This window comes from Rhinatrema bivittatum, chromosome 10, assembly GCF_901001135.1.
Source record: "Rhinatrema bivittatum chromosome 10, aRhiBiv1.1, whole genome shotgun sequence".
Lineage (NCBI taxonomy): Eukaryota > Metazoa > Chordata > Amphibia > Gymnophiona > Rhinatrematidae > Rhinatrema > Rhinatrema bivittatum.
The window spans coordinates 101998142-102010406 of NC_042624.1; the positions used below are offsets into that span (position 1 = coordinate 101998142).

Genomic DNA, 12265 nt, shown 5'->3' on the forward strand with positions numbered 1-12265 from the left:
AATTTTCCAGATACCGTAAAGTGTGCTATTTTACTGTATCGCATAAGAATTTTAGCGCAACAAGAGAGAAAGAGAGAGAGATTCTTTATAAGGCTCTCATATAAGTAAACTATTTATACCACTGTAAGAGGGGCAATTAGTAACCAGGGGTGAGGTTTTGGTGGTGGCCTAGGTTTTACATGCACAGTCAGAGGTACGATCAGCACAGTAGACATCAGTGAAGATTTGATGTGATTTGGAGTGATAATAGGTACACAAAGATGAGATTTGTAAATTGTACTCTCGACCTAGCTTGATGCACTCTCTATCTAGTTGCTATCAAGCTAGGTCGAGAGTACAATGTTCAAATCTCATCTTTGTGTAGCTTTCATCACTCCAAATCACATCAAATCTTCACTGATGTCTACTGTTCCACTGGTCCATCATAATCTGGACCCACATAAGAACATAAGAACATGCCATACTGGGTCAGACCAAGGGTCCATCAAGCCCAGCATCCTGTTTCCAACAGTGGCCAATCCAGGCCATAAGAACCTGGCAAGTACCCAAAAACTAAGTCTATTCCATGTAACCATTGCTAATGGCAGTGGCTATTCTCTAAGTGAACTTAATAGCAGGTAATGGACTTCTCCTCCAAGAACTTATCCAATCCTTTTTTAAACACAGCTATACTAACTGCATGAACCACATTCTCTGGCAACAAATTCCAGAGTTTAATTGTGCGTTGAGTGAACTTTCTCCGATTAGTTTTAAATGTGCCCCATGCTAACTTCATGGAGTGTCCCCTAGTCTTTCTACTATCCGAAAGAGTAAATAGCCGATTCACATCTACCCGTTCTAGACCTCTCATGATTTTAAACACCTCTATCATATCCCCCCTCAGTCGTCTCTTCTCCAAGCTGAAAAGTCCTAACCTCTTTAGTCTTTCCTCATAGGGGAGTTGTTCCATTCCCCTTATCATTTTGGTAGCCCTTCTCTGTACCTTCTCCATCGCAATTATGTCTTTTTTGAGATGCGGCGACCAGAATTGTACACAGTATTCAAGGTGCGGTCTCACCATGGAGCGATACAGAGGCATTATGACATTTTCCGTTTTATTCATCATTCCTTTTCTAATAATTCCTAACATTCTGTTTGCTTTTTTGACTGCCGCAGCACACTGAACCGACGATTTCAATGTGTTATCCACTATGACACCTAGATCTCTTTCTTGGGTTGTAGCACCTAATATGGAACCCAACATCGTGTAATTATAGCATGGGTTATTTTTCCCTATATGCATCACCTTGCACTTATCCACATTAAATTTCATCTGCCATTTGGATGCCCAATTTTCCAGTCTCACAAGGTCTTCCTGCAATTTATCACAATCTGCTTGTGATTTAACTACTCTGAACAATTTTGTGTCATCTGCAAATTTGATTATCTCACTCGTCGTATTTCTTTCCAGATCATTTATAAATATATTGAACAGTAAGGGTCCCAATACAGATCCCTGAGGCACTCCACTGTCCACTCCCTTCCACTGAGAAAATTGCCCATTTAATCCTACTCTCTGTTTCCTGTCTTTTAGCCAGTTTGCAATCCACGAAAGGACATCGCCACCTATCCCATGACTTTTTACTTTTCCTAGAAGCCTCTCATGAGGAACTTTGTCAAACGCCTTCTGAAAATCCAAGTATACTATATCTACCGGTTCACCTTTATCCACATGTTTATTAACTCCTTCAAAAAAGTGAAGCAGATTTGTGAGGCAAGACTTGCCCTGGGTAAAGCCATGCTGACTTTGTTCCATTAAACCATGTCTTTCTATATGTTCTGTGATTTTGATGTTTAGAACACTTTCCACTATTTTTCCTGGAACTGAAGTCAGGCTAACCGGTCTGTAGTTTCCCGGATCGCCCCTGGAGCCCTTTTTAAATATTGGGGTTACATTTGCTATCCTCCAGTCTTCAGGTACAATGGATGATTTTAATGATAAGTTACAAATTTTTACTAATAGGTCTGAAATTTCATTTTTTAGTTCCTTCAGAACTCTGGGGTGTATACCATCCGGTCCAGGTGATTTACTACTCTTCAGTTTGTCAATCAGGCCTACCACATCTTCTAGGTTCACCGTGATTTGATTCAGTCCATCTGAATCATTACCCATGAAAACCTTCTCCATTTCGGGTACCTCCCCAACATCCTCTTCAGTAAACACCGAAGCAAAGAAATCATTTAATCTTTCCGCGATGGCCTTATCTTCTCTAAGTGCCCCTTTAACCCCTCGATCATCTAACGGTCCAACTGACTCCCTCACAGGCTTTCTGCTTCGGATATATTTAAAAAAGTTTTTACTGTGAGTTTTTGCCTCTACAGCCAACTTCTTTTCAAATTCTCTCTTAGCCTGTCTTATCAATGTCTTACATTTAACTTGCCAATGTTTATGCTTTGTCCTATTTTCTTCTGTTGGATCCTTCTTCCAATTTTTGAATGAAGATCTTTTGGCTAAAATAGCTTCTTTCACCTCCCCTTTTAACCATGCCGGTAATCGTTTTGCCTTCTTTCCACCTTTCTTAATGTGTGGAATACATCTGGACTGTGCTTCTAGAATGGTATTTTTTAACAATGACCACGCCTCTTGGACATTTTTTACTTTTGTAGCTGCTCCAAATGTGAGTCCCTGCATCTTCATGGTTCCGGAGCCTGTATTCTTTCGAAGCTTTATAGGCTAAATGGAGTCAGACTTCCAAAGGGATGAGACTGAGTAGAAGCTCTTCTGTAAGGGCGCGAATAAAGGAGAACCCTGAAAGGGTAACCTTGCAAGACTGGACTTGCATTGGTGTTTGCCAACCAATTTCATAGCTGCATCTGGTGACTAGTTGCTTTCATGGAAGCTACCACTCCAGCAGCCATCGCACCAAATCATAGCCTGCATCGGCTAAGAATGAGGCCCCCGGTTATACACCAATCTGCTATCAGACCCTGCTCCTTGCATCTCTTGAGAGAGACAGAAACCAGTCCAAGCTACAAATCTGCAAATTCACTGCCATGGCCTCAAAGGCCTGCTTAAAGTTAGCCTCAAACTGCCTATCTTGAGCATTGTTTAGAACTGCCCCCCCTTACCCCGGGATGGTAGTTCACTTAGTAACAGCACTTACAAAGGTAGCCACCTTCGGGAATCACAACAGTTCCCTTGATTTCGATCCAAGGGCTACAATTCCACTAAAGCGTGTTCCTCTTTGAAGTAAATTTCAGGGGTGCTCCATTCAAAGGTCAATCAACTCTTGAATCATATCCAGGAGGGGGAAAAACATAGGATGACCAATATGGGGTCCTCTTTGGCACAACTGAAGAGTCACTCCCAGCTATACCAAGTGTCTTCAGAGTCTGAGACAACAGACTTGGCAATACATCTCTGTGAAAGAACCGGATTTGTGGCTCCAAATCCAGAGGAATTTTTCATTCTTCCACAGGAGAGAAAACCAAATCCCTGGAGCCTTCTGATGTATCTCATTCACATCCTCCTGAACACCACTAAGGACTGTTTCACCGCGGCACTTGTACATAGAGGCTGAAAAGTGGGAGCCCCGAGTACGTGAATCCAACATAGAAGGAATTCACAGCTCCATTGGGCAACCATGCAGAAAGGTCTGAAGACCCTGGAAAAAGAAATTCCACCCAGGAAAAGGAGTATGGATACACACCAGGATCCATAGGCCAAACTTAACATTATCCAACTGACCCACATCTCTTGTAGATGTCTCTGTCACGGGAAATAAAGTAGAAGTGGATACATTTGTTATATCATTCTCAGCCCCACTCCCCTTAGTCTGAGGGGATGGCCCAGTGTCTTCCACATCCATAATAGGTAAATCATCTTGTCCAAACAACGCCAACACAGGCTTAGAGAAAGCGATGGCTATATTGCACTTATAGGGCAAGCTGCATAGATAGTTAGACTCTGGGACCTCTCTGTACCCAGCGCTATAGCTGTCCAGCACCGTGTGCCAGACAGTCGCCTGCCTACACAAATTGAGTCTGGGATTACATGCACCCGCCAAAGGGCCATGGCAGTATGCATGCAGATAGTATGTGCTCAGATATGATGCATCCAGATAGTATGGGCACAAGTGTTTGCACACACATAACCTACGTGCACAAAACCACCTGCACTCAAGAACACGCACAAATATAGGTCATGGCCTTACGCGCCCATGTGCACGCTTACATCCCTACACTGTCACGCAGTGGGAAAAAATGCCTCCGCGGCCTACCATGCAGCTGAAGAAACCAAGCCTTTTGAGCAGGGCCTAGCCAAAGGCAGCTCAACCTGCAGAGCAAGCGCCACCTCTGCTCTACACTAAACTCCACAGAGAAGTGAGAGGGAAAGGGCGAGGGGAGAAGGACGCCGAACACCCAGATCTGAAGGAAGGAGACCCGGAAGAGAAGGAAGTAAAACTAAAACCTACACTTTCTTCTTTTTTTTTTTTGCATACCTGAGCTGTTACCGCCAAGCCCTCCCTCGGGCTCCAACCATTTTTTTTTAAGTCCATGCCTGAGGTAGGCTCCTGGACTGAAAATGCTCAACTGAGGGAGGTACCCACTGGTGTCACCTCAGGTGCTCAAGCGGTGTCTGAAAATCTTCTATCTCCTCTTCTCATTTTTTTACCACAAGCAGTCCCAAGAAGGGAAATGCATTTCCACTATCTGCTGGAGATGCAGAATACTGGTGAGCTGCTGTCAGGGCAAGGCTATACGTCTGTGACGTCAGCTTTTACTCTGTCTCCATTGGCTGGTAAAGGTGCACGCCCCACTTGTGGGGCTTGGCCTGCCTAAGTGCAGAGGAAGTCTCCGATACACTAGACCAGGGGTCGGGAACCTTTTTGGCTGAGAGAGCCATGAACGCCACATATTTTAAAATGTAATTCTGTGAGAGCCATACAAGACCTACCAAATTAATTTACTACAACCCCCTACTCTCCTGACACCCCCCAAGACCTGCCAAATTAATTTACTACAACCCCCTACTCTCCTGACGCCCCCCAAGACCTGCCAAATTAATTTACTAGAACCCCCCACCCTCCTGACCCCCCCCAAGACCTGCCAAAAGTCCCTGGTGGTCCAGCAGGGGTCCAGGGCTCGCAGACAAATCTTTAATAAAAAAGTAAAAATCTAACAAAACCCCCCACCCTCCTGACGCCCCCCAAGACCTCCAAAATTAATTTACTACAACCCCCCACCCTCCTGACCCCCCAAGACCTGCCAAAAGTCCCTGGTGGTCCAGCGGGGGTCCGGGAGCGATCTCCTGGACTTGGGCTGTCGGCTGCCAATAGTCAAAATGGCGCTGACGGCCCTTTGCCCTCACTATGTCACTGGGGGTCGACCAATGGCGGCGGTAGCCCCTGTGACATAGTAAGGGCAAAGGGCCGTCGATGCCATTTTGATTACTGGCAGCCGATGGCCCTTTGCCCTTACTATGTCACAGGAGCTACCACCGCCATTGGTCGACCCCAGTGACATAGTGAGGGCACAGGGTCATCGGCGCCATTTTGACTACTGGCAGCCGACAGCCCAAGTCCAGGAGATTGCTCCCGGACCGCTCCTGGATCCCCGCTGGACCACCAGGGACTTTTGGCAGGTCTTGGGGGGGTCAGGAGGGTGGGGGGTTGTAATAAATTAATTTTGGAGGTCTTGGGGGGCGTCAGGAGGGTGGGGGGTTTTGTTAGATTTTTACTTTTTTATTAAAGATTTGTCTGCGAGCCAGATGCAGCCATCAAAAGAGCCACATCTGGCTTGCGAGCCATTGGTTTCCAACCCCTGCACTAGACTTACGAATCCTAAAGTGCTTTCCTATGAAGTGAAGCTGGGAATGATGCCTTCTAGGGGCCATAGTTGCACAGAGGGGACTCCCGTGGACTTTGTGGTTGGCCCCTGGGCAAAGGACTCATCTATCATGAGGTCTGTGATAGACATGAAGCTTTCGTACAGGAGGCACTTGTGGTTTTCTTCTCCTTCTGGGGTTCAGACAAAAAAATTAATGAAGCAAAATCAAATGAATCTGACAGGGAAAAACTGCAACCGATGCAATTCCAATGCACCACGTGGCCACTGAAAAATAAATAAACTTGAAAAAAATACTTGAGACCCTAAGTATATCTTTATACGCATACTTTTGAAAATTAAAACTGAACACATATGCACTTTCTCTGCCCTGTCTCAGTCCTCTAGACCACTTATTCCTATTGCGGGCAAAAGAACGCCTGAAATGGGATTTCAAGTGTACTTTTATGCACACATTCCCCACAAAACCACTGCCTTCATGAGCTGTTTAAAAATGACCCTCTTAAAAGGCAGTTGCCAGTTCCAAATTATGCCACAAAGTATAAACTGTGTATCCTTCCCAAACCTAGAAAATGCCTATAAAGCCAGAAGTTGCACTACAGTATTAGGAGAATTTTCTTAAAAATTCCACAATACTGGGGTAAATTAGGCTTGTGAAAAATAAATCCTGCTAGAATTATAATTAATCTTATTTCTAACTCAATCAAAACTAAAACAGCAGCACTAGTTAGATTGTTCAAAATGCCAACTAAGGGATGGCCTGAAAGCCTGGATTCGGTTCTGGTGCTGGCGAGTGGGCAGGTCAGGACTGTTCACGCTACAGATGCAGTGCCTGCAGCACCTGGAAGGGAGTCTTGGCTGTCGCTTAATAACACCTCCTCCTGGCCAGTAAAGAGCACACTTGTACTGGGCTCCAAAGGGAACTGTGGTTCTTGCCTCTTGGCCAAGGACCGTCACTAATGAAGATACACAAAAAAAGTGGTTAAAAATTCCAGTAGCCTGCAAACGAAGGCTCACAGTGCTTTAAATGGCTGCTGGAGCCAGAAGTCCAACATTGAAAAGCAGTAATAGCTGGGCTGTAAAGAAAAAATCCTAAAAGAGCACATTTTATAGGGGCAGCAGCTATGTGCTATGTTACAGGAGCTCCAGGTCAATGTATATTGGGGGGTGGGGGCAACGGGGTACAGGAGCTCTGGGTGTGAGTTATAAGAGATGGGGGTAGGGGTGGTGTGCAAGTTGTGCTGGGGTGGAAGGGGATCTTAATTGCTCTGAAGTGGGGCTCGGATGTGTGAATATACTGTAAATAAGTCTGCACATTGCTCCAGTGTGCGCGCGAGTTAGGATAGAGTAGATGGGAGCAGGAGTTTCATCCTCAGTCTTTCATGGGAAGGGAGCTGAATGGGGCTGAGGTAAATCTTCAGCTGCCTGGCAGCTGGAGGGGTGGGTGTCGATCTTTGATGGCACAGCAGGACAGTGGGATACTGGGGCACTCTGGTGGGGCAGATTTTGTTCTAGAGCAACCCAGAGGGATGGTGGCAGTCTTTGCCCCACCACTTATGGTTTTAGTTTGTGCACCTGTGCCGCCTGTGATGTCAGTGTCACAGACAGATGAATGGACAGAAGAACAAACTAAAATTATAAGCCTTTTTCATTTCATAAAATGGGCAGTTTTCAAAGTGATTTATGCAGGTTAACGGCATTTTACCATATAAATTAGCTGTCTGGAGATTATCTGCTCTCAATGTGGATAAGAGTAGACTTGCTGTTCCATACCATGTATACTTTTAGCTGTACTGAGAGAAGGTGTTCCCAAGAGGGAGAAAAAGTAGATGCGTGGATGGCATTTTCAAATCTACGCATGTACTTTTCAAGCAAAATTCTACAGGGAGAAAAGGCAGTTGTGCACTTTATACCTGTGGTGATTTTCAAAGTGAAAGTCCTGAGTACTTTCCCTTTGAAAATGGGTGCAAAAAAAAGTAATGCATAGACTATAGACCAATGCAGGCACTCAAGCATTGCCCGCACAGTGTGCTAACATTACTTGGCTCTGTTACTTTCTCTTTTCTTTGGTTTGGTTCCTAATATATTGTAGTTCTTAAATTTTCATACATTTTTGGAATTTTAAGTGTGTACCTTAATAATCTCCATACCCTGCTTATAAAAATCCTTCTCCAACATGGGAAGCTCCTAAGACCATCCTTGTAGTGGAGGTGGGGAGGGAGGAGAGAGGGTCGTCAATCAGGGCAATTGCCCCTGGATCCACTCATGCTGCCCTGGTAACCCTGCCCATCAGTACCTGCATTTACATTCTGTCTGATGTCATTTCCTGTTTCCATTGAGAAGGCTGAGGCAAGGTAAAAATCAAAATGTTAAATAAACCTAAACCCTATTGCTGCTATAAAGGCTAGTAGTGGGAGGAGCATGCTAGAGTGTCAGCGGGCCAAGAGCTGTAGCGGCCTACATGGTAAAGAAGTACAATGGCAAATATTCTACACACCTCGCTCTTCACTTCAGTCTCAGGACAGCCACATTATACCCGATTCCCCCGGACCCTGCATTCACCCAAAGGTCAGCCCTGGATGCTCTGATAAAGATCCTCACATCAGTAGCTCGATTAACCAAAATTCATAACGATGGGAGTGGCTAAGCAAGAGATGCATTCAAAAGCTTTACCAACACAAACATCTCCACAGGCATAAAACCAAAATGAAAGCAAAATCATTCCGAGCTCAGTTTATCTGAATTGTCTACAGACTTCCGAGTACCACCATCATAAATACTGTACAAAGTTCTCTAGCTGACTGGTACGTTTTTGGACGGTCTTCTTGTCCATTTACCTTGTTGTAGTCAAGTCTGCCACTGTTGTTTACATCAGTTAAATTTATGATGGCATTCACCTCCTCTTGACTCATCTTTTCTCCTCTCTGCAAAAGAACATGTTATGTTTCACTTCCTCATTAACAATCCATGGTAATTTTATTTTTAAATTTCCTAATATTAGGCCAAAGAATTTGGTTAGGAAGTATATGCACTGCAGAAACAATTTCAGGCCATTCTTACGGCACTTTTAGTTCATTCTTTTGCGGCAAAAATCTCTCTCACTAAACCAAATGCACAACTGTCTAACTGCCTCTGGGCAAAGACCATAATTCAGAGAGAATGTCAAAGGCAGTCTGTAATATTACTTACCGTAGTAAGAATTTGATAGAGATCTTCATGTAAAATATAGCCTGTGTTACCCGGGTCGATTTTTTGAAATGCTTTCAGCAGCTCAGTTTTTGTGGCAGGGTTTTCCTTTCTCAAGATAGCACAAAAATCATCAAAATTCAGTCCTTTGGTTTTTGCTGTCCAGTACTTATTAAGTGTCTTTAGAGATGGGTTTCTTCCAGCGTGCTGAAGTACTGCAAAATTCAACCAAACAGGCTCACTTAAAAGTTAAAAGAAAAACATAAATCTGCAGATCAACTTGAGCAATGTAGCTGAAAATATTTGCTCGTGGTGAGAAAGTAATGCATTCTGATGCTGAAGGAGGAGGAACAGGAGATCATGTGAATAGTTCCAGAAGTTAGCAGGACCTCTGGCTCTCTGATTATGATTAAAAAAAAACTTTACTGTCACTGGCATCTTTTTTTTTTTTATTTAAAAGAACTATGTTTTCAACAAAAATATCTGTATTGTGACATATGCAACTAACTTTTTAACAGAGAAATTTTCAAAGGCCTGTGCCTGAGTAAAATGACCTGACAGATACTCTCCCTGAATGCAGCCAAATGAATGCATACTTTTAGCTGCATTAAAAAGGTGTTCTTGAGGAGGAAAACAGCGCATGCCTCCGCTTGGCCGTCAGTACAGAAAGCAGGTGCAAAGCACACGGGCTCTTAACGTGCGCACTTTTCTAAGTTTCAAACAATGTGGGTTGTTTCCCCACACATTAAGGGGGTCATTTCGTAACAGCCTACATAAAACCAAAGTCATTTACCCGCAGACTTTCTACTATCAAAACTATGCACACAATTACATTTGCAACCTGTGCGCAGAGCTTTCTAAGGAGAAGTTACACACATACTTTGGAACATAGAAAACTATGCATGCAAATCCAAACCCCCTCTTTATTTCCAAACCCACAAACATCTCTGCTTAATCCAGGTAAACTTATGTACACACAGGACATATGCTCTTAAGTTTACCCCGGTATCAGGAAGGCCATTTCTGCAGGTAAAGTACTGTTTTACTTGTGAATATGGCTTTGAAAAATACTCTCTAAAAGCACCCGCAAAGTTTGCAATTACGTAGTCTGCTTCAAAATTGCTCCTTTCAAAATTGTGCCTTGCTAAAGATATTTGCATCTGAGAACATCATCTCCAAAAGCAAGCCAAAATATCTTTACAAGGTAATATAACTTGCTTTATTCTCTATATTTTGTGAAATCAGTATGGTTTTTTTCCCTAGTGCCTCATTTTAGTTGACAAATGTTACACTTTAAATCTATCCCAGTCCAAGGCTAATTTAAGAATGCACCTAATCCAAAAAGCTGATAATAAATTCTTATTTCTAGATTCTGTTCTATCAGAAGGAAAAGGTGGCACGTGAGATCGCTGTGTGTGTTTGTCCTCACTGCACCAAGTAGTCAGAACACGACAGGGTTGGCTTCTGGTTTTCAGATGCACGCCCACCTGAGGATCACAGGCGTGTAGGTGTGGGTCCCGGAAAGTAGGCTCCTCTGCTTCTGGATACAACTTCTTTGTTGTCTTTCTCACGGAATGTGAAAATTATTTCATTTTGTCAAAATGTGATCATGATGCAAATTCCTTGCGAGACTTTTTTTTTTGCACACAAGGATAAGAAACGGTTCTGTGGCTATGGAATAGATGTTTCTTAGCCTTTTCTGGGCATTTTGGACAGTGAGATCCTTTATGATGACCCACTCCTTTGATTGATTGTATTCTTAGCATGCACCTGTGTTTCAATCGTTTCTTAATTTGCTTTTTAGCTCAGCTACTTTCACAGTGTTTCTTGCTAGCAGCGTTTTGATCCATCAGTAACTTTCACCTTTTCAGCGACTGTTCACTTTTAATGAGTTCACTGCCAAATCCTCAAGTAATACTTTCATTTGTAGAACACACACAACAGCACATTATTTCTAATTATTTAGACTAGCAACAATTATACAGTTCTAATATTTTTTGTGCATACAAAGTGGAGGGGGTTAACAGGAGCTACAAGGCATAAACTGCTTCTAAAACAGGTTCAAATGCACACATTGCTGCATTATCCTTTATCCATGGTGGCAGAGAAGCCTGAGCCCTGCTTATTCTATGCATGCTGCTCCAGTTCCAGATGTGCATGATGTCATCTGCAGGGATACATACCCAACATTTCATAATGAGGGAAGAAGAGATTAAAATACAAGGCCATCCCTATAATCCCTCGCTTCCCAAGCACTCCCTCCCTTTTTTTTTTTTTTAAACATAGAATACAAACTTTTCTGTTCTTGAAAAACTGCAAATATTTTTGCCCATACATTATTCCAAATTGCAAAATTTGGGAGAACTAAACCCTTATTGCCTTGCTCACTCATATTTATCCTATTTTTTATTTCATAGGATGTAGTAAATGTAATAGTACAATATAAAGTCTATACTGGATAATTGTACCTTCTCACCATGACTGAATTATCCTAATTTGTGTGTGTGATACTTATCCGTAAACTATGGGTTATTGTTGAAGTCACACCTATGAATTCAAAACTTGCCCATGTCTCATTCTGTGGACAGCACGGGAGATAGATGCCCCATCTACAAATTATACCAAACATGTTTTCTAATTTCATGCCAGGGCAGCTGGCAAGTTTCACACAAATCTCTAATGGACATTTTCAAACAATGTAAGATATTCACCAAAATTGCTAGAGACCACTAGGGATTGCCTTGTTTTCTGTGACCTTGAAAATGATATGACCAGCCATGGGAAGCAGCAAAAACTGGAGTATGAAACAATTAATTTCTCTTCCTATTTTTGAATCCTGATTATCAGAAACTGCTATAACAATGTAACAAAAGAGCTTTTGTCTAAAACTTTTCATTGTTCTGAAGTCAATTATATACTGCATATGTGTGCTAGGTTACGTAATATGAGGTCCATATTCAGCTGCGGGCAGTCTGGGTAAGCTCTCCAGACAAACTTATCTAGGTATTCAGCAGCATGGCTGTACTACTGAATATACTCACACAAATTTATCTGGAGAACTTTAGGACTTCTCTGCAGCAAGACCAGACTTACCTGGATAACAATAACCTCTGACTTATCCGATGAAGTTTTTATCCTAATAGGTTAGCCGGATACGTCTGCACTAGTGAATGTGGCAGGAGATTTGTCTAGCTAAGTTCCAAACTTAGCCAGACAAACTATCTGAATATGGACCTCTATATGTTAACTAATG

The 12265-nt window shown here is 42.9% G+C and overlaps 1 protein-coding gene across 2 annotated transcripts in view; it reads right to left on the reverse strand.

Annotated features, from left to right (window-relative positions):
• EFCAB7 (EF-hand calcium binding domain 7) overlaps nucleotides 1-12265 on the reverse strand; it is a 61902-nt gene that overhangs the window by 30607 nt on the left and 19030 nt on the right. For both annotated transcript variants that reach the window (XM_029618917.1, XM_029618916.1), the window contains exons 3-4: nucleotides 9016-9227; nucleotides 8664-8750 (exon numbers count right to left, since the gene is read on the reverse strand). In XM_029618917.1, the coding sequence (XP_029474777.1) occupies nucleotides 8664-8750; nucleotides 9016-9227 (299 nt within the window). The remainder of the gene's footprint in view (nucleotides 1-8663; nucleotides 8751-9015; nucleotides 9228-12265) is intronic.